The following is a 19756-nucleotide window of genomic DNA, read 5'->3' on the forward strand; positions in this document are numbered from 1 at the left end:
TTCTGTTTCAGAATAATACTAATGGCAGGCTTTAGAGCTTTTTTCTCTTTTTTTTTTAATGTCGTCTTCCTCATCGTGGCCAGATCAAGCATTTTGATCGGTCAGGATGGATTAGTATCACTATCTTGTTATCACTTGATTATGAATTTCTTTGCAAGACTTGATTGCTTTCACATCACTCAGGCAGTTTCAAAGGCGGTGTGTTTTCTTTCTCTTTGCACGCAGTTGCCATCCATCAGGCATATGGCTTTGAACATGTGTGTGCGCGTGAGGGGTTTAAGAAGACAGAAATTTGTGGAACTGACCAATGGCAGGACTTTTTTTTTAAAACTTTAAATAGATTGTTTTTCCCTGTTTTGTTTTTCCCAATAATAATGGCGGTCATCTGCTATACTGTTAAAGACCCAGAGCTCTTGTACTCAAGTGCAGTTGCCTCCAACGAATCCATCACAGTCTCGAGCAGCACATTAATTTTCTTCCTTTTCCCCAGATGCCTCTAGGCCATAGTGCTATTCAGGCTGGCTGTTGTTCAGCATGGCTGGATCAGAACAGTCCATCACTGACCCATCCTTTCACATTAGAACATTACGGGATTCGAAACGCAAACTCAATACATGTCAGTGTAATGCATCCTGTGTGCACCTGTATAGTCAAGTTGAAACAATGAACAGAGAGAGGGGGGGGGGGGAGGGGCGGAGGAGGGAGAGAGGGGGAGAGAGGGGGGAGGGGGGAAGAGAGAGTGAGAGAGAGAGAGAGAGAGAGGAGGTGCAGTGATTTTGGCTTTTGTTGTCAGTCAATGAAAAGCTTTTGCAAATTAGCTGAGTGTCAGTAAAAGTTCTGCTATGGCTTCAATCTCCTTAAACGAAAATTATTTTTATATTAAAAAAACTCAAGGGGGCTTAAAATAGGAAAACAAAGTGATTGCTGATATTGCCACAAATCATTATAATTCACCTGACGTGCTGAAAGAAAATAAATTTCTGCCAACAATCTTAAAGAGGCTGTGCATTACTGTCTTAATTTTTTGCTGAATGTTGCTGCTCTTTCTGCCCTTTTGAAGTGCGGTTTGTGATGTTATCCAAACAGGAGCGAATCCCTGCCAAGTGCAGGAGTGAACCCGCTGCCTCTTTCATTTCCTCATCATCACTTTCTGGTGGTTTCTCTGTGCGCCTCTTTTTAAGCGGCAGTGTCTCAGTTGCATTTTTTTTTGCTTTTGTCAGGTGTTGCCGTTTCGTGTGCTGAGATAAGTACCCACTGTCAGCTAAGGAATCCTTGGTTTCTTTTTTGTTCTTTTTCTCCTCATCTTCTGTCTCGCTGTAGCTCTCGTGGCTGTGGTAACTCCCTTCGCTGACCTCACTTCCGTCGTGGCTGCCTTTTGTGGCAAACTCGTAGTGGTCATCGGCAGAGGAAGAGGACGTTGAATCGCTGGTGGGGGATGTACTCCTGTGATTGGAAGATTTCGCCACGCTGTAATTGTGATCTTCCTTAGGATCACTGCTGACAACCGGGGAGCCACAGGACTGCTCGCTATCATTCCGCATCCGACAATTTGCGATTCCATTCCTGAAAGGGGCAAAAAAATTACAGGTCAGTTTACTAAATGGCCATGTAGTACTCTGTTCAACAATGGTGCCCTGTGGCAAAGTGCAACATGGAAATGAATGCACATATAGGAACACTAGCCTACATTTTTCTTCAGGGGAGTGCTTTTGAAACATTCAAGTGAGAAACTGAGGTTTCGGCTTTTCTGATTGTTCTTTTCTTCCTACATAGGAAAGTTCTATTTAAGGATTGTGTTTTACAGTAAAACACACAGTAGTTGCACAAGTTTTGACACCAAAATAATAGACAGATAGTACACTTGGCACTGAAGTTGCCTCCTCAATGACAACAGGTGATTTGTTTGTTTCTACAATCAATAAACAAGATACACCCACTGGGTGAATGAGTCTCTGGTCCCAGGTGTTCTGCAGGACTTGCCTTACCTCAGCCCCATCTCTCTGGTTGTGGGCAAAGTGAGATAAAATATCCTACAGATCTGCCTCTTTGTTCTTTTTCTGTTAGATAAGATAAATGCATGATGGAGAAGGGATTAGAAGGTTATGCTGTTAGGATTCAGTGAAGTGGGAGAAGGCTTCTGTGGAGCATAACCACTGGCATGACCTCCTGGACTGAAATTTTCTTTTGTTTTCATTCATGGGATGATGAGCACATTGCCAGCAAGGCCAACATTTATTGCTCATTTCTAACTGCCTTGAAGAAATGGTGGTGAGCCACCTTCTTGAACTGCTGCAGTCCATGTTGTGTAGGTACACCCACAGTGCTGTTAGAGAGTTCTAGAATTTTGACTCAGTGACAGTGAAGGAATGATGGTATATTTCCAAGTCAGGATGGTGTTTGATTTGGAAGGAAACTTGCAGGAAGTGGTATCCCTATGCACCTGTTGACCTTGTTTTTCTAGGGGTAGAGCACTTTGGTTTGGAAGATGCTGTCAAAGGAGCCTTGGTGAGTTGCTGCAGTGCATCCTGCAGATGGCATACACTACCACCAATGCACAGTAGCAGCAGATGGAGTGAATGTTTAGGGTGGGTTGTACGGTGTGCCGATCAAGCTGACTGCTTTGCCCTGGAAGGTGTCAAGCTTCTTGAGTATTGTTGGTGCTGCACACATCCAAGCAACTGGAGAGTATTCCATCACGCTCGTGACTTGTGCCTTGTAGATTGTGGACAGATTTTGGAGAGTAAGGAGGTGAGTTACTTGCCGCAGAATTCCCAGTCTCTGACCTGTTCTTGTACCCACAGTAATTTATATGGCTAGTTCAGTTAATTTTCTAGCCAATGGTAACCCCCCCACCCAAGAGTGTTGATGATGGGAAATTCAGCAATTGCGTATTAAAGGGAAATGGCTAGATTCTCTCTTGTTGGAGATGGTCATTGCTTGGCACTGTGTGGCAATGTTACTATTATGGTATGAATATTAATGCTTCCATGCTGTAAATTTTATGTACAGCAACACTCCTAAACACAAGACACTCAAATCTTACAGGAAGTGACTGGCACTGCTGTTCTGTGTGCAAGGCACTCTGTATTTTGAAGATGTGTTGTGAATTTCTATTGGCCCTTTCCCTTTCCCAGTGATCATAAGAAACATCTCTTATTATCCCTTCCAGCATCTTACCAATAACGGATGTCAGACTGATAGGCTTATAGTTCCCTGGCTCTGATTTGTCCCATTTTAAATTGTAGGGGAAATGGTTAAGAAATGAGGAACATTAAAATTTTATCATTTCACAATGGAACAAGAGGTCAGAAAATATTTGATAAATGAGAATACCTACAGATGTTCACACAACAGAATGTTAATCTGTGGAGAATAAATGTGCGGAAAAGGGGAATATTCAGGGTCACTGGGAAACTTGGCTAGCTTCCTAATGGCAGTGAAAAAGAACATGTTATTCTACTCAAAGAATAAGCCTTTAATTCAGGGGTTATTTTTGAACCCAATGTAATAACAAATATAAACATATTTTCAGTTTCCCAAAACAGGGGCAAAATTAATCAATGCATTATAATTATTGGTAAACATTTCAGATGAAGTGTGAATGTTTGCTGCTCTAATATGACACTGAGTGAAGTGGGTAGTTATTCTATTTCTAGTTCTAATCAGTAACATGACAGGACCGTTATAAAAACACACTTAATGAATCTATATGTAAAATTCCTGAAAAATTGTTAGCAACTTCTGAAACAATATTACAGAAGGAGGATTATTCTTTTTGAGTTCTCTGCCCGAAGGCAGGTCTGACTTGCAGCTGAATGATTTCCACCATGGTAGGGCAAGGAGGCAGGTCCAAAATCCACCTGAGCTGGAATGGAGATCGAACCCCATGCTATTAACACAATCTGAACTATCCGGGCCTTCAAACCAACCGTGCCAACCGACCCCCAATAACTCTCATAGCCTGCCCACCGCCTGATAGAACATCAGGACACTCTATATTCAAAACTGTGTTGCTTTTCCAATGCACACACAATATCAAAGATAACCTGAAGGCAGCGTTCAATAGCAGTGGGACTCCTGAACGATTAGAATCACATCCTCTCCCACTCATAGCCAATGCCTCATTTACCATTTCTGCAGCAGATTAGTATCACTGTTTCAGAGATGCATCATCTGGAACATCTACTGTCACGTAACCAGGATCCAGGTGGAGGGGCATGTTAGTGGGGTGGTGAAAAAGGCATATGGGACACTTGCCTTTATCAATCGAGGCATAGATTACAAAAGTATGGAGGTAATGTTGGAGTTGTATAGAACCTTGGTGAGGCCACAGCTAGAGTACTGAGTGCAGTTCTGGTCGCCACATTATAGGAAGGATGTGATTGCACTGGAGGGAGTGCAGAGGAGATTCACCAGGATGTTGCCTGGGATGAAACAGTTAGGTTATGAAGAGAGGTCGGATAGACTTGGGTTGTTTTCGTTGGAGCAGAGAAGACTGAGGGGCGACCTGATCGAGGTGTACAAGATTATAAGGGGCATGGACAGGGTGGATAGGGAGCAGCTGTTCCCCTTAGTTGAAGGGTCAGTTACAAGGGGACATAAGTTCAAGGTGAGGGGCAAGAGGTTTAGGGGGGATGTGAGGAAAAGTTTTTTTTACCCAGAGGGTGGTGACGGTCTGGAATGCACTGCCTGGGAGGGTGGTGGAGGCGGGTTGCCTCACATCCTTTAAAAAGTACCTGGATGAGCACTTGACACATCATAACATTCAAGTCTATGGGCCAAGTGCTGGTAAATCGGGTTAGGTAGGTAGGTCAGGTGTTTCTCACGTGTCGGTGCAGACTCGATGGGCCGAAAGGCCTCTTCTGCACGGTGATTCTGTGAATTCTGTATAGACAGATCCTTGCAAAGTTCCTTGTCTCAACTTCAGAAAGACAATATCACATTTCCCAAAGTGATCAATATGGGATTTTTAAAAAAAGTTAGCAAATAACCAAATCAACATGCTAATATTTCAACAAATAGAGGTGGGTGGGGAGGGGGGGAGAAATCAGAACCTGCCAACATGCGATCAGAAATCTGTTGACCCAAGCAGCTCCCTAGGATTCCCTCATAAACCCCAGTTTTAAATTCTGCATGTCACTCAGGAAAATTAGTGAGGGGTGTGGTAGGCTCTAAAAAAAAATTCCATAGAATTTACAGCACAGACATAGGCCATTTGGGCCAACTCGTCGGTTCTGGCATTTATGCTCTACATCACCCTCTTCATGCACTATTTCATCTTACCCATCTATTTCATTTCTTTCTGCCTTGTTCACTTAACTAGCTTCCTCTTAAAGACAATAACGCTATTCACCTCAACCAATCCATGTGGTAGCAAGTTCCACATTCTGTGAAATAAGTTTCTCCTGAATTCCTCATTGGATATTTTAGCAACTACCTTACATTTATGGCTTATAATGTAAATAAAATTGGTATGCCAAAATTTCAATTTTGTTATTGTACTGGCACAGCATAATTTTCAACTTAGCAATCCACATTCATTGTTTTTGTGTCACATTGTCAATACCTTGATACTCAATCCCACTTGGTTCTTCTACTTATCTGAGAAGTTGAATACTCACCAAAGTTAACACTCAGGTCTGCAACTGTGAAACTTTTAGTTTTCATTATCTAGAACCAAATCTGAATTAACATGCTACATCGCTATACAATACTGATAACCAGCAGAAAGAGAGCTTGGCTCCAATTTACTGAAATTTTGACTTAGGCAACAATACTGAGCACCATTTAAAATGTTAAGCTTAGAACCCACTATGGTGCATAACAACATTGCTTTGTTTACAAGAGTGCAGATCTATTCTGTATGAAATTATAAGCAAAACGTATTAGGAACACATTTATATAAATACAACTACATTGATTAAATGCATTTAAGAAAGCAAAACATCCCAAAAGATTATGAGAATATAACATTAATAATGAAAATGTGAAAAATTATGTCGTCTTTGTACATGATACTAAAGTACTAATGCATTTGTTAACTTTAAATATGTTTTAAAGTTAGTCCCATTATGCAGGCAGTTCATGTCACTAATTATATATTGTAGCATTCTTATTAATTTAAATACAGAGAACTGTTGTAATGTAAAATAATAAAAAGAGGTTAGAATTGCACTTGCATGACAACTAATACTTTTTCAAAATTGGATTATGTTGAACAAAAAGCATTTTTAGCTGAGATTTCATTAAAGGAATCATCTACTTAGAACAGTAATAGATCAAGAAGGGGTGTTCTAAATAAGTTGGTATATAGCTAAATTATCAAAAAAGTGTGAAATAAATTCCAGAGAGAGCACACATTTAAATCTATTGAGGCACAGATAACTAAAATAAACCTATTTCGATATTTAACACCTGATAAACTCATTCAAGTTGCATGTAAATATTACAAGGTTATTGCAATTTATTACTTCAGTAGTCCTCACAACAGACAAAAAAAGGGAAAACTGGAAGCCAAGCAGTAGCATGAGGATGCAAGCCATCTGCTGCCTCCGGAAGAGGTTACAAAATACTAGAAGTGCTTTATGTTCTCAATGTTTACTCTTAATAGTAAGTAGACAACATTTTGGTTATTGTGTTGATAGACTTTACAAGTTTAAATACATTAAGTCAGTTACATGGTTGGCGAAAATACAGGAACAGAGGATAAGTTCAGAAGGCTGACAAAAAAAGGGATCCTTGGCTTTATAATGAGATGCATAGAATACAAAAGTAGGAATGTTATACCAAACCTTTATAATCCCTAGAGATAAACACAAAAAAACTGCAGATGCTGGAAATCCAAAACAAAAACAGAATTACCTGGAAAAACTCTTTTCTTCTCCGCCGATGCTGCCAGACCTGCTGAGTTTTTCCAGGTAATTCTGTTTTTGTTTATAATCCCTAGTTGGGTTGCAGCTTTTTAAAAAAAATTCATTCACAGGACGTGGGCTTCACTGGCTGGGCCAGCATTTATTGCCCATCCCAAGTTGCCCTTGAGAAGGTGGTGGTGAGCTGCCTTCTTGAACCGCTGCAGCCATGTAGTTTAGGTACACCCACAGTAATTTTGACTGAGCTGGAGTAGTGTGTTCAATTCTGGGCACGGCACTTGAGGAAGGATATCAATGCACTGGAGAGCATGCAGGGGAGATTTTAAAAAATGGTACCAGGGACGAGGAACCTTGGAAGACTAGAGAAGTTGGGGTTGTTTTCCTTGGAGCAAAGATTAAGGAGAGATAGGGGTATTCAAAATCTTGAAGAGTTTTAATAGAGTAAATAAGGAGAAACTGTTTCTACTGGCAGAAGAGTCAGTGACTAGATGTATGACAATTGGCAAAAAGGGCCGGAGTTGAGGGCAATGAGCATTTTATTTACTCAGCGATTCATGATGACCTGGAATAAACTGTCTGGAAAAAGTGGTGGATGCAAAAGAGAAGTGGATAAATTCTGCAGGGTCATGGGGAGAGAGGGGAAGTAGAACTAACTGGCCAACTCTTCGAAAGAGTCACAGCAGGCTCAGTGAGCCAAATGGCTTTGTTTCATTCCGTGATACAATGCTAATTTAGAAAACATGGAGCATAACTGGGTTTCGAAAAAGTCACCCTGAAACATGGTGGGATGGCTGCGTAATCACTTGCTTACTTATCCTGAATTTTTGCACATGGTTTAATTCTTGGAGCAGCAAACACAGCTGGCTCAGTGCATTTCTGTTATTTTATATATATTATGAGAAATTGATTTTTTAAATATATATTTTTGGGGGATATTCAGTTATTCTGTGAAAAGGCTTCGCATGTGTGTGTGTGTGTGTGTGTGTGTGTATGATTTAATTAAACTGGGCAGAGGTTAATAGGAGACAGGTTGTCTGGGGGGTTGAAAACATGGAAAGGATAGAAGTGTTAGGTTTGAGGTACAAGTGAATATGTTAGATCTAACATTTGCATTTTTGGGTAAGTGGAAAATTTGCTTGAATATCTAAAGGGAGAGTCATAGGTGAAACGAAACATGTCTGCATCTGGCAGGAATTGCATAGGTAAACAGAAGGGGGGAATATTATATTTTATTGACCTGAAAGCAAAGACAATATGGAAACATGAATGATCTTATATTTGGAAGGGTTTGAGTTTCAAAGAGGTGTGAAAACAATGGAACCTGAAATAAAAGGGAAAAATTGTATTTTAGAGTTACTGTGGAGAGCTTAGTTGGGCTGGAGCTGTTTGAGCTGGAGGTATGAGATGTAGCAGCTGGAGCTGTGAGCTGAGAGGGGATGCCGTTTGAATCAACCATCCAGTCAAGCTAGTAAAGTCTTGAGCTGCAAAAGCAGTTTTATTCTGAAACTTGGATTTTCACAGCAGAGTTGAAGAGTGTTATAGATCATGTGATATAACTTTATTAAAGCTACAGCAGTTTGCCTTGGGTAATATTACTGGATTTTTAAAAGTTAAACATCTATAAGGGAGTGTTGCCAGGAAGATGTTTACTTGTGGGTCTGACCAAGTAGAGTGTCTTTTTGAGGGAATGTTTTGTAAGGCTCAGTTTAACGGTGTATCTGTAGTCCTGTGTGCTTAAGTTTAATTAACAAGAATAAAAGAAAACTTTTACTTATGATTTTTAAAATCCCAGAAGTGTTACTGGACTTCTTACCGCTGAGATCTGTATGTCCCCTTCTTGTTTTCAAAATACAATCAAAAAGGTGTGGCCCGTAAGCCAAGTTTCCTTCTGGGATTTGGTTTGCTCAGCAATTAACATCGGCTGTGGTCGTAACAATATGTTGGTGTAACGTACTGTAAATGATAGTCAAATCTATACAAAGGCAATGCCATGCGAGGCTGTAGTTTGCAAGCAATGAAAATGTTTGTATTATTAAGATCAAAGAAATAGCAGCAGTAGGCCATTCAGCCCCTTGAACCCACTCCACCACTCAATAAGTTCCTGGCTGATCTGACTGGGGTCTTAACTCCATTTTGCTGCCTGTCCCCCAGAACTCTCGACTCACTTGTCAATCAAAACTCTAACTCAGCCTTGAATATATTCAATGACCCAGGCTCCGTCGCTCTCTGTGGGAGATTTCCAAAGACTAACAACCCTCTGAGAAGAAATTCTTCTTCATCTCAGTCTTAAATTGGAGACCTCCTTTTTTCAAACTGTGCCCCGAGGTGAGAGGCTATATTATGAATTGCAGCATTTTTTTCCAAAAAAATATCATGTGGGAAAACTGCGAAATAATGCAGGACACCGAGGACAAAACTGCTAGGCAGGGAAGATCTTACCATAAAAATATTATTTCAATCCCTACAGAGTTGTAACATAAATATTTTTTGTTTACAAAATAAAAATGTTTGGTCAATGTTCAAACTTCATGGCTATATATATTTGGATGTTGCCACTAATTCCCCACATGTAGGTTACAACCCACAGCAAACCAGATTAAACTTGCCACATTTGTAAAAGCCAGAAGCCATAAACTACAACTTCCTGGCAGTCAACCTTAGTGAACATGCCGAGAGTTTGTGGCCAGGAGCTGGCAGCATCAATACTGCATAACCACAATGCACATGTTTGACTTTATCCTGCCCTAATGAAAACTAAAAATACTTACTAATATGGTTGCACTCAAGACTTAATATATTGTAGCTGACTAAAATAACAGTAAACAAGGAATTCAAATCATTGTACAATGTGTTTAATGGTAGGTAGTGCAGGGAATACCAACCAAGACTGAGGCTGTGGGGCTCCTTATTATGGTCTTTTTCTTCCAGTTCTTGCCTGGCTGCCAGCCAAACCAACGGGCTGGCCAGCAGGAGGCCGCATTCAGGGACAATCCCAGGTAATCAGGAAGGGAAGGAGCAAGAGATCAGGACTTGCGAGTGGAGAGACCATTGTGAAGTCCAGTGAGGAGGGAAAAGAGGCCGTCACTGGAGGGAGTGGGAGACTGGGCTGGGAGGTGCGGAGAAGACAAAGGCCAGCACAGGAGAGTGGAAGCAAAAGATTGGGGTGGAGGAGGTTTGCAAACACAGCAAGGGGGAGGTGAGATTGAGAAATGCAGGGGGGGAGAGAGGTCGAAGACTTCCTGAGCGACCAGGGGAACACGACTGTTTATTTTGGTCCACAAGGTGCACTGTAAAAGTCACTTATTTTCATGAACCAGCAGCTTCCAGCTCACTGTTGTTGTTGGGTTCCACCAACCTTGGAAAACCCACGGCAGCAACGGTCATCAATTTAAATTAGGCTCACAATTGCACTGCGGAACCCCGATATAAACATGTTCACGGACTGCCTCACCTCTCAAAGGTAAGTCATGAAAAGCAATCACTACAAAAACAGCATCAGGTGCTTACATGGCAGGTTGGGGACAAGTTCCCATTTTATAATTTTTAAACCCCATCCCAACCATCTTCCAACCATTTTGTGAGGCATATGGGGTTTTTACAGCAACTGAAATAGCCACCTATTTATACCTGTCCAGTGGATCTGCACTGGATGGGGAGGTAATACCTTAGACTTCCCCTTTCAGCAAATTCAGAGTTAGGTTAGTCAAAGTGGAAAACACAAAGTAATTTAGCTGGAATTCAAATTTACATTTCTAACGGTTTCATGAGATTTCATTATATAGCACTAAATGAAAGGATAATAGTTGGAAATGTTGTAAGACACAAGCACAGATAAGTGGTTGATCTGAAACACAGAAGGCCAGGTGTAATGGCTTGAGGCGGGTACAACCTGCCAGGCACAAAATGAAGCTCGCTCTGTTTGTAGATTTGGGAGAAATTGAAGCAGATCAGTTTTCAATAGCGTGCTTCTCCAAAGTTCTACTTCTTACTATTGTGCAACGTTATGGAATTTACATCCAGAATGTTTTACAGCTTCATTAGAAGTCATGTGGCCACCTGACTTAAGAAGGCTGAGTACTTCAATTCCAGCATTTAAGTGACGGGAGATAAGCGCTAACTTTTTACCTTACTGCAGCAGCCATGCTCCCAATACTACTGATCGGCAGTGGCTTCATCCCCATGAATGGCCCCCGAGTGTACGCTCGACCTCCATTTGGCATAACTCCCACAGCATCTGTGTAGGAGAAGAACTACAACGTTAGAGGAATCCACAGTTACAGAACCCAAACCTTTCTACACCATTTCAGGTAACATGTCTAGAAAATAAAATGAATACATAATACTATTAACACTTCATCCATTTAATTAAAATATATCACAAGAGTTTGCTTCAATATTGTGGCTAACATTCACAATGCCCAGGGCTGTCTTTTAACTAAGTATAATGCATGAATCAATAGCAAAAGTGGATTTTTTTCTCTGCTTTCGCTTGCGTCGGATTGCATTCATGAATGCCATTATTATATGCAAATCTCAATCAACATGTTGTTTCCCTGCTGTAATATTTTGAGAATGCTCCTGTTTGAATCTCTTCCAGGTTACTTACTTTGCATTATACTGATACCTTCATAAAATGTCTGTCCATTAATTCATAAGGATATTCTCAAAAGAAATTAAATACTGACCACTAAGTTGTGCAATGTGTTTATTTTGAGTTTCTGCCACAGTATTAGAGCTGTACATATATGCTTTCTCTGCTTTGTTTGTATCTTCACGGTCAGTGCCATTATTTTCATATTGTACATGGGAACCAAAACACAGTTTAAAAAAAGCACAATACATTTTAATGTTTGATACACTTAGTTCATCACCCCAAATTGCTCCCACAATCAGTACTTCAACCTCGTGCTTAGCCTTGGATATTCTTTCTAGACGAATACTTGAAAGAACATGGTGTATAATTTTTGTTTGATATTTTCGACAGACACATGAAAACTTCACAGACCTAGACAGCATAGCTTTTTATGCATGTCAACACTATTCATTATCTGCACTTGAGCAAAATTCATATGCTCCTCACATCAGAAAGAGTTAAGCTGGCCTTGAACAGGTACTAGAATGCAACAGTGTACAAATATAATTGGTCGTCTCCTCCTGCTCTTGAGTAACAACACGTTGTTTGATCCTCCTAGGCCAAAGTAAGTCAGTGCTAACTTGAATTGATTAGTAAGAACAGAAATTTCCTCTCGTGCAACATTTCAATGACAGCTTGTGCAGGCGGACAAAATTTTCATCTGATACTACACAGGTTTCAGGACTTTAAACAGGATGACCTTTATTATAACTTAGCATTTAAAACAGTGGGAGCTTTTCTTTAAAATAAGGCTCCTGGTTCAGACACTTCGGCAGATAGATTTTTCCAGGATCTAGATTTCATTTAAAGAAAAATATTTCTCAGAGTAAATACGTGTTGGAAAACACAAAGAATTGGCCCTTCTAAGGCCACGCAAGTTCACAAGTAACATTTCTGCTTGTCCCTGGACATGAACACCAACGCTCCTCGAGCCAGTGAACAGAATGAATGTGTCAATTGAGTTGATACAAATCTGAACAAGAGACCTAACATGTCAAATGTCTACTAATTACCTTTCAACCTATAGAAATCTAAACATTTTCTTTCAGAAAATGTTAAATAAACCTATCCTAGCACATGTTTAAAAGGTGTGCTGTATATATTTTTTTAAATTCTGCCTAACTGTCTCCCTCAAAATAAGTTTGCCTTTAACCAAAGTTCATTGCTAAATGTGTGTCAATTATCCATTACCAACTTTTGCACTGAGGATTGCAAACAACTAGAGCTGGATTGAAACAAATCACAATACTAATTTCACTGAGTGTTATTGGCAACCACTAGTGAAAGGAGACCTGCTCCTCCTCGGGGGCTGGATTCTAATCCACGTCCCAAAGGTGAAACAATATTGTTTTTATACAGTTTGCCGTAAATCTTCCTCTGAGGCAACAGTTTCCTGCTTTGACTAACGCTACCGTTCGAGTCATTAGTTTTCCTGGAAATAAAATCAAAACAGACTTCAAACAAAATCTGGAAGAGAATCTGAAACATGATAAAGAAAGAATATGTTAGGACACAGAAGAGATTAAGTCATGACCTCCTAGAGAGAAAGCACAAAGAGGGAAAGTAAAGAAAGGTCAAGATAAGGGATTCCTTGCTGCCATAATAGGTATAATTTTCACCTATTACAATACTCAGGATTTTATATACTATGATAGCTTCATGATAACTTCCCAGGATTTATTTCATTGAAAATTATTGTACAGGTATCATAAAACTGAGATCAAATTTTCTTCTGTCAATCCGACACAGGTATAAAACTTTCCCACCTTGTAATATAATTATCTGACAGTAAGAATTTCAAAGCGCAAGGTGCATTTAATGCCTGCACATCTATAGATGCAAATTAGAAAGTTGCTTGCCCTGGTGCCTACCAACCATTACAGAAGTTATTAACATACACTGGTACAAGTTGTGTACTTTTAAAAGCTATCATCAAATGAAATTTACAGGAATGATAGCACCTTAAAAGCGCTCAACTAGTTTCTTCAACAGGCAGGAATTTATTTACAAACCTTCGCTCAAAAGGGGAAAAAAATAACAATTCAGCTGCACATTTCAGAAAAAAAACTACAAATTAGGAAAATGACAATTTACTTCCAGATGTCACAGGACAAGAAAATCCGACATTCAAATAAGTTGGCTAACGCCCAAGACACATTCAACTATGCTCAGACATGTGCTCAATGATGCATCCAAAATAATCAGTCAAGCTATAAATAAAAAATAAAATTGGCAAGTTATTATTTATTTCTGGCTGGGTTTGACTAACTTGTTTTTAATCTGGGAGACGAAAATGTCAGTGAGATAATTCTTGGGTTTTGACTGGAAAATTCTGTACTTCATATAAACTTGTCGAACTGTAACATTAATCAGTTGACCCGCGGTTCCACATTTTGATTACTCGATGAAACTAAAAGCTTGCACAAAGTAACAGTCAGTTGTCTGACCCCATTTATGTATCACAATCAATGGACTGCAACATGTAACACAATAAATCAGTTAAAAGCTCTGGAGCATGTACTTCTACCGAGCTGTGAAACTAGAAGAGTGAGCAGCACTCGCACAAGTCCCTTGTGGAAAATGTTGGTTGAGAAGGTTACAAGAATCATTCCAAAAGTAGCCAATCTCAGGAGAAACAAACACCAAAGGAAACTAACATTACTCAATTTTTAATATGGTCAGAGTAAATGCAGATTCAGTAATGTCATTTTACAGTATGTGTCCAGCTTGCTTTGCAATATCCATCCCAACATTAGCATCAAGTGGCACAATGCAAATCTACAAATATATTAAAAACATGATTACATTAGTTGATGGTATCTCAGTTTAATAAGCATAACTGGATTTGTTTACCTTTCCATAAGTTACTCTTTATATGTACAACAAAAACAAATAGGAATGACTTCTGTCTGAAGAGCATACCTCTCTCCTCCACCTTCAAACCCATGCAGCATTCTTATTCTTCTGTATTACTATAACTGCAAGCCAAAGGTTTTCTCTTTTGCTATGAAGCTCTTTGGAAACCCCTAAGAACATACAAGGTTTTATATAAATGCAAGTTCTTCCATCTTTCTTAAGATGGAAAGCGAAAGTCCAATTTCAGATCTGTACTGTTCTATGTGCCTCGTGGTGGTATATCAAAACCATTTGAAAGTGTTTTCTGCCTTTCTTGGGTGACAAGTCTACTTGTGGCTTATCAATGAATGACTGAATGGTGTAGATACAAATGCATATTCAATAGCATCACAGTGGAGCCTGAGTTCACTCCACTCAGTGTCCACGTGCACATTTGCGGCCATTGGCTGGAGGAGTGGGAGCCCAGCTTGATTTTTCTCCATGCCTCAGGGGCAGTGGGGTCAATTCTCATTCTTCTATTGCTGCTGTGATGGAGATCAGTTGCCTTGAAATAAACCACACTCGGCACGTTCCACTTTTGTCTGTTTGATCGCAAACCTTGTCATTAATCTCAACATCCATCCACATTGCCATCAATATGCCTTGGCTGCATTATGTACTGTCTACTAAAGGCACCATGTCAATTTGCAATTTACTTTGCCAACACATCCCAGTAACATGATCTCTGTCAAAGGCATGAGCAGCAATGTCATGGGTACACCATTACCCCCAGGCCACACATTACCTTGACTTGATATGTCAGCATTTACTCAGTTCAATGGTTATGGTACTGGACTATCAACCAGAGACCATGAGTACAATTCTCAGTTATGAAGTTTGGCTAGTTGTGAAACTGAATTTCAAATAGTATTTTGACAGACTGCTATCAAACACAGAGATAAAAACAAAAAAACTGCGGATGCTGGAAATCCAAAACAAAAACAGAATTACCTGGAAAAACTCAGCAGGTCTGGCAGCATCGGCGGAGAAGAAAAGAGTTGACGTTTCGAGTCCTCATGAACCTTCGACAGAACTTGAGTCTATCAAACACAACTGGTTTAATAATGCCCTCTGAGGAAGCCCCAATTGGTCTGGTCTACCTGTGACTCCTGTACCAAATTATGTGGTGAACTCTTAATACTCTTCAGGTCAAATTAAAGTAAAACATGGTTTACTTGATCCAGTTTCCGATCAAGATGTTGCTCATTTGAATTTGAATAAGTTCTTAAGTGTACAGAGGTATCCCCCAGTCACTACCTCAGGCTGAAGCAGGTTGTTCATAATATCAGTAACAACCCTGGGCTGAGCTTCTGATCCTATATTCTCTCCATCAAAACGATCACCGATTTATCTCTGCAATATAATCTGTGGCCGAAATTCTCAGCTCCAGACTTGACTATTCCAACATTATCCAAAGCTGCCCACCCTCCCCACCCATCCTTCACAATCAGCTTCCCAAATCTTTCTTCCTTTAATTCATTACTTTTTAAAATTCAAATTTATTGCCTCTTAATCAAAACTCCTTCCTGAGTCTCTGTGTAACCTGCAATATGGGCCTTGATGCACAAATGATTCTCAAAAAAGCATTAACCCCTCAAATTCAGACTTCTTTTGGCAACAGAAAAAAACTGTGAACTGTGAAACTGAAAAATGACTGTAAAATGCATACATGATATGGATTTACAATTGACCACAAAAAAATGAAGTTGTCACCATTAGACAATAAAATGTATAGGCTCCTCCCATACAAACTGTTAATCCAGTGATTAGCTCAACCACGCATACCAATAAAGGCAAAATGTCTGATCCCAGTTTGCAGCCACTTGGCTGATCTTAGCAGCAACAGGGGTGATACAGTTTGCTTCAGAACCAGTGGTGAGGTACCAGAACGCAAAGCGCAACCCAGGAAGGAATTAGTGTCATCAGGAAGGAGGGAAGAAAACGGACTCAAAAAATACACCCGCTCGCACTGTTCCTTTTTCTGAAATCCACAGTCATCTTCACAGAAATTAGCCATTATCTGTTTTCTAGCAAGGCTAGCAGACAATAACGCCCACAAGTAGTTTGAACACAGACATCATTTATTATGTAGGCGTTAGTCAAAAGATGTTCTCAGTCAAAACAAATTTACAGCATCACAATTGCATAATGTTGGATTTCAAATGTCTTTCTTCATCGAGGAGTAGGGCAGGATATGTACACACACCATAAAAACTACTGTGGGTTAATAAATAAAATAAATTCTCTTTGTAAAAGATATAATTACAATAACTTAATAAGTGCGTATGAAACCAGGGATAGAATCTGTTCCAAATTTGCCATGATCATGGGCAGATTTGATTTATCAGGTTTCCCCATACACATTACTGTTACTGAAACAACATTCTTTTATAAAATGATTTCCAAGTGCAAAGATTAAGAAGCCTGGTTCGTCATTTACAACTAGGGATTTATATCCCAATGACTTTGCCTTGAATATATCAACCTCATGAAATACTGAAGCAAGAAATGTAGATTTTTTGCCTTTTGCTTTGTTAGATACAACACATATATTTTTGCCATCTTTAAAGTGTTAGTGATTTACTGCTTCTTTTTACTGGGTACTACAAGAACTTAATCAAACTTCCATAAATAACAAATGTTTCTCAACAGTGGTTGAAGCTCTAATAGAGACAGAAGCAAATCTCAAGCCTTGATGAGATGACCTTCTAACAAGATGTTTTATACTCATGTTTCAGTAGTTTTGAAGTGACTGAATTATTGAAATCAAGGCAAAGATTTATGCAAGGGCATGTTTATCACAAATATGCAATCTCTGCAACTTTTACCACATCTATCAAGAGGGACTGCTAAAACTGATCAGTCAGCTGCAATGGTGTACAAGTGGGAGGCTACCAGAAGAATCTGTCAAGAGATCAAAGAGTGTCACAGTTGAAGCTGTAGGATTAGAAAAATGAGGCAAGGACAAACGAGGATTAGAAATTCCTACTGCGTGGAAATGAATACACCGATGCTTAAATATAGTACTCCTTCCCAACTTCAAAACAAAAACCTTGACTTAATGGAGACCTTAACTTGGACCTTACAAATTACACTGTCCTGGCAGAGTCAATTGGCAGAAAGGTGGGAAACCTGGTAGACTGATATTGAATCCAACCATGGAAAAATCCATACGTTGGTCCACTTCCCAACTGAGGATTGCATGAGCGCAAGGGAAGAAGCAGGGCAGGAAAAAAAAAACGAAAAAATAAATGGAATAAACGTCGAGGACTTGCATCACAACAGAACAATATCTGAGGAGGCCGCACTGCAATAAAAACCTTTATATTTCTATTGCAATGTACTGTGTACTCACATTCTGCTCCTTTCACCTCAGGGGAAGAATTCAGCAGCATCATGGCAGTGGCTGCATCAATATCAGAATCTGAAATGAGAAAAAAAATCTACATTTATTTTTGACAAATATGTAAGAAGTTGCTGGCCAGTGGAAATGGGAGCTGAAACAAATGTTCAGGAAAGACCATCTTCATAAGTTACAGCAGGTGAGTATGACTAGAGCTTTGTTTCATTCAGTGTTGTTGATCAAAACGTAACACTGTTATCCACATTAAATATTCAGAAGGTGCACAAAGCATCGCAGTGTGACTAATGCTTTGTCAAGGCAGCCAAATTTGTCTTCCCTTCCAGTTTCTGAAATAATAGGATTATTGACACACAACAAAGCACTAGTTGTAGCATTCATGTAGAACCACAGTCAGGACAGGCAAAACTATAAAAATCTCTCTCTCTCCGTCTCTGGGGAAAACTTCAGATCCTATAATAGAGATTTCTCCTCTCCTCATCCTTTACCCAACCCTGTGTCCAAGAAGCCAGGTTAACCCCTCTTGTTGTGCCTTTGCAAATGTTGTTATCTTTAAATTTAAATAAATTTGGACAAGGACTATCACTCACTATTCCTCAGAGTGCTATTTAAGGGTTTTCAATTATGTGATTTTCACCAATGTTTGCAATTCAAGTAATCGCATTTCAAGTTCAGTTCAGATAGATCACCTCAGAAAACTGCAGTTTTGCATAGACACTGAAGCAGCAGGAATAATGGTGTTCAAACTAATTATGTGTTTTGATAAAGTAAATAAGTGGTTGTTTCCAAAGTCAGGAGGGTCAGTGACTAAAGGGCACAGGATTTAAGGTAATTGCTTAAAAGAACCAGAGGAAGAGATTTTTTTTTGGAAGTGCGAATTCTGATTAAAAGGATTTGGATAAATACTGAAAAAGTAGAAACTTAGAGGTCTTAGGGAAAGAGCAGCTGAATGAGACTAATTGAATAGCTCTTTCAAACAGTTGGCACATGCAGAATGGGCTGAATGGCCTCCTTCTGTGTTATTCTGTAACCAGAAGTTACAAATTCGGCAACAGGTTCCCTACTTATTTGCTTATCTTCCCAATTGAGAAACACCTATCTTCTACTTCCACCTCCCATGATGACCAACTTAGACCAACTTGCAGACATGAATCCTGGCATTTGGTATATCAAAGTAATGCTCACGAAAATTGAAAGTTCACAGAGTACTGGTTTGAAATCCTTCTGGACCAAGTGCTCAAACCCTATTGCTGTGGCCTCTTGCTGCAAAATGACCCATTAACATCCTTTACTGTTAAACTATATATCCATGTAGGTAAGGGATTCGCCAAAAAAAAAAATCAACTCAAAACAAGCTGACATTTTACCATGTGTTCAGTAGCAGCGCTTTAAACCCAGATCTGTTATAATGTTAATAGTCATAGGAAATTAAAGTGAAAGTTTATTCCATTATTGTAAAAGAAACACTTGCATTTATTATTGTGGCTTTTGCAGCCTCAATGTCCAAAGTACTTCACAACCAGTGCAGTACTTTTATAGCGTAGTCAAAAAAATAGACAATTTACGCACAGCAAGGTCTCCTGAACAGCAACAACATAATGACCAGATACCGTTCAATGATATTGGATGGAGGATAAATATTTCCCAGAACACCTGCTCGTCTTTGAATACTACCAAGGGATATATTTGATGTCCATTTTAAAGGTCAGATTGGGCCTTGGTTTAACATCTAATCCAAAACATAATGCAGAACCCCCCTCAGTGTTGTACTGGAGTATCAGCCTGGAGTGGGATTTGAATCCATGACCTTTGCAGCAAGAGCGATACCATGGGCAATACATTTCTGCATCATAAAGCTGAAAATTCAATGCAATGGCCCATGACTGATCCAATTCCCAAAGTATGGGCCAGAATGAATAGTCACATGGAGAAATGTGAGCTGATTAAAGAAATCCAGCATGGATTTCTTAAGGGAAATCCGTATTTAACTAACTGGAA

General features: G+C 39.6%; 1 protein-coding gene across 7 annotated transcripts in view; it reads right to left on the minus strand.

Annotated features, from left to right (window-relative positions):
• Nucleotides 1-685: 685 nt before the first annotated feature.
• The window catches only part of foxn3 (forkhead box N3), a 343712-nt gene continuing 324641 nt past the window's right edge, over nt 686-19756 (minus strand). For 5 of the 7 annotated variants that reach the window (XM_041214481.1, XM_041214484.1, XM_041214483.1 and 2 more), the window contains 3 exons: nt 17753-17821; nt 10995-11103; nt 686-1563 (listed from right to left, as the gene is read on the minus strand). In XM_041214481.1, the coding sequence (XP_041070415.1) occupies nt 1017-1563; nt 10995-11103; nt 17753-17821 (725 nt within the window). In that variant the 3' untranslated portion in view covers nt 686-1016. The remainder of the gene's footprint in view (nt 1564-10994; nt 11104-17752; nt 17822-19756) is intronic. The other 2 variants (XM_041214480.1, XM_041214485.1) reach the window with 2 other exon arrangements.

Source organism: Carcharodon carcharias, chromosome 20 (genome assembly GCF_017639515.1).
Source record: "Carcharodon carcharias isolate sCarCar2 chromosome 20, sCarCar2.pri, whole genome shotgun sequence".
NCBI lineage: Eukaryota > Metazoa > Chordata > Chondrichthyes > Lamniformes > Lamnidae > Carcharodon > Carcharodon carcharias.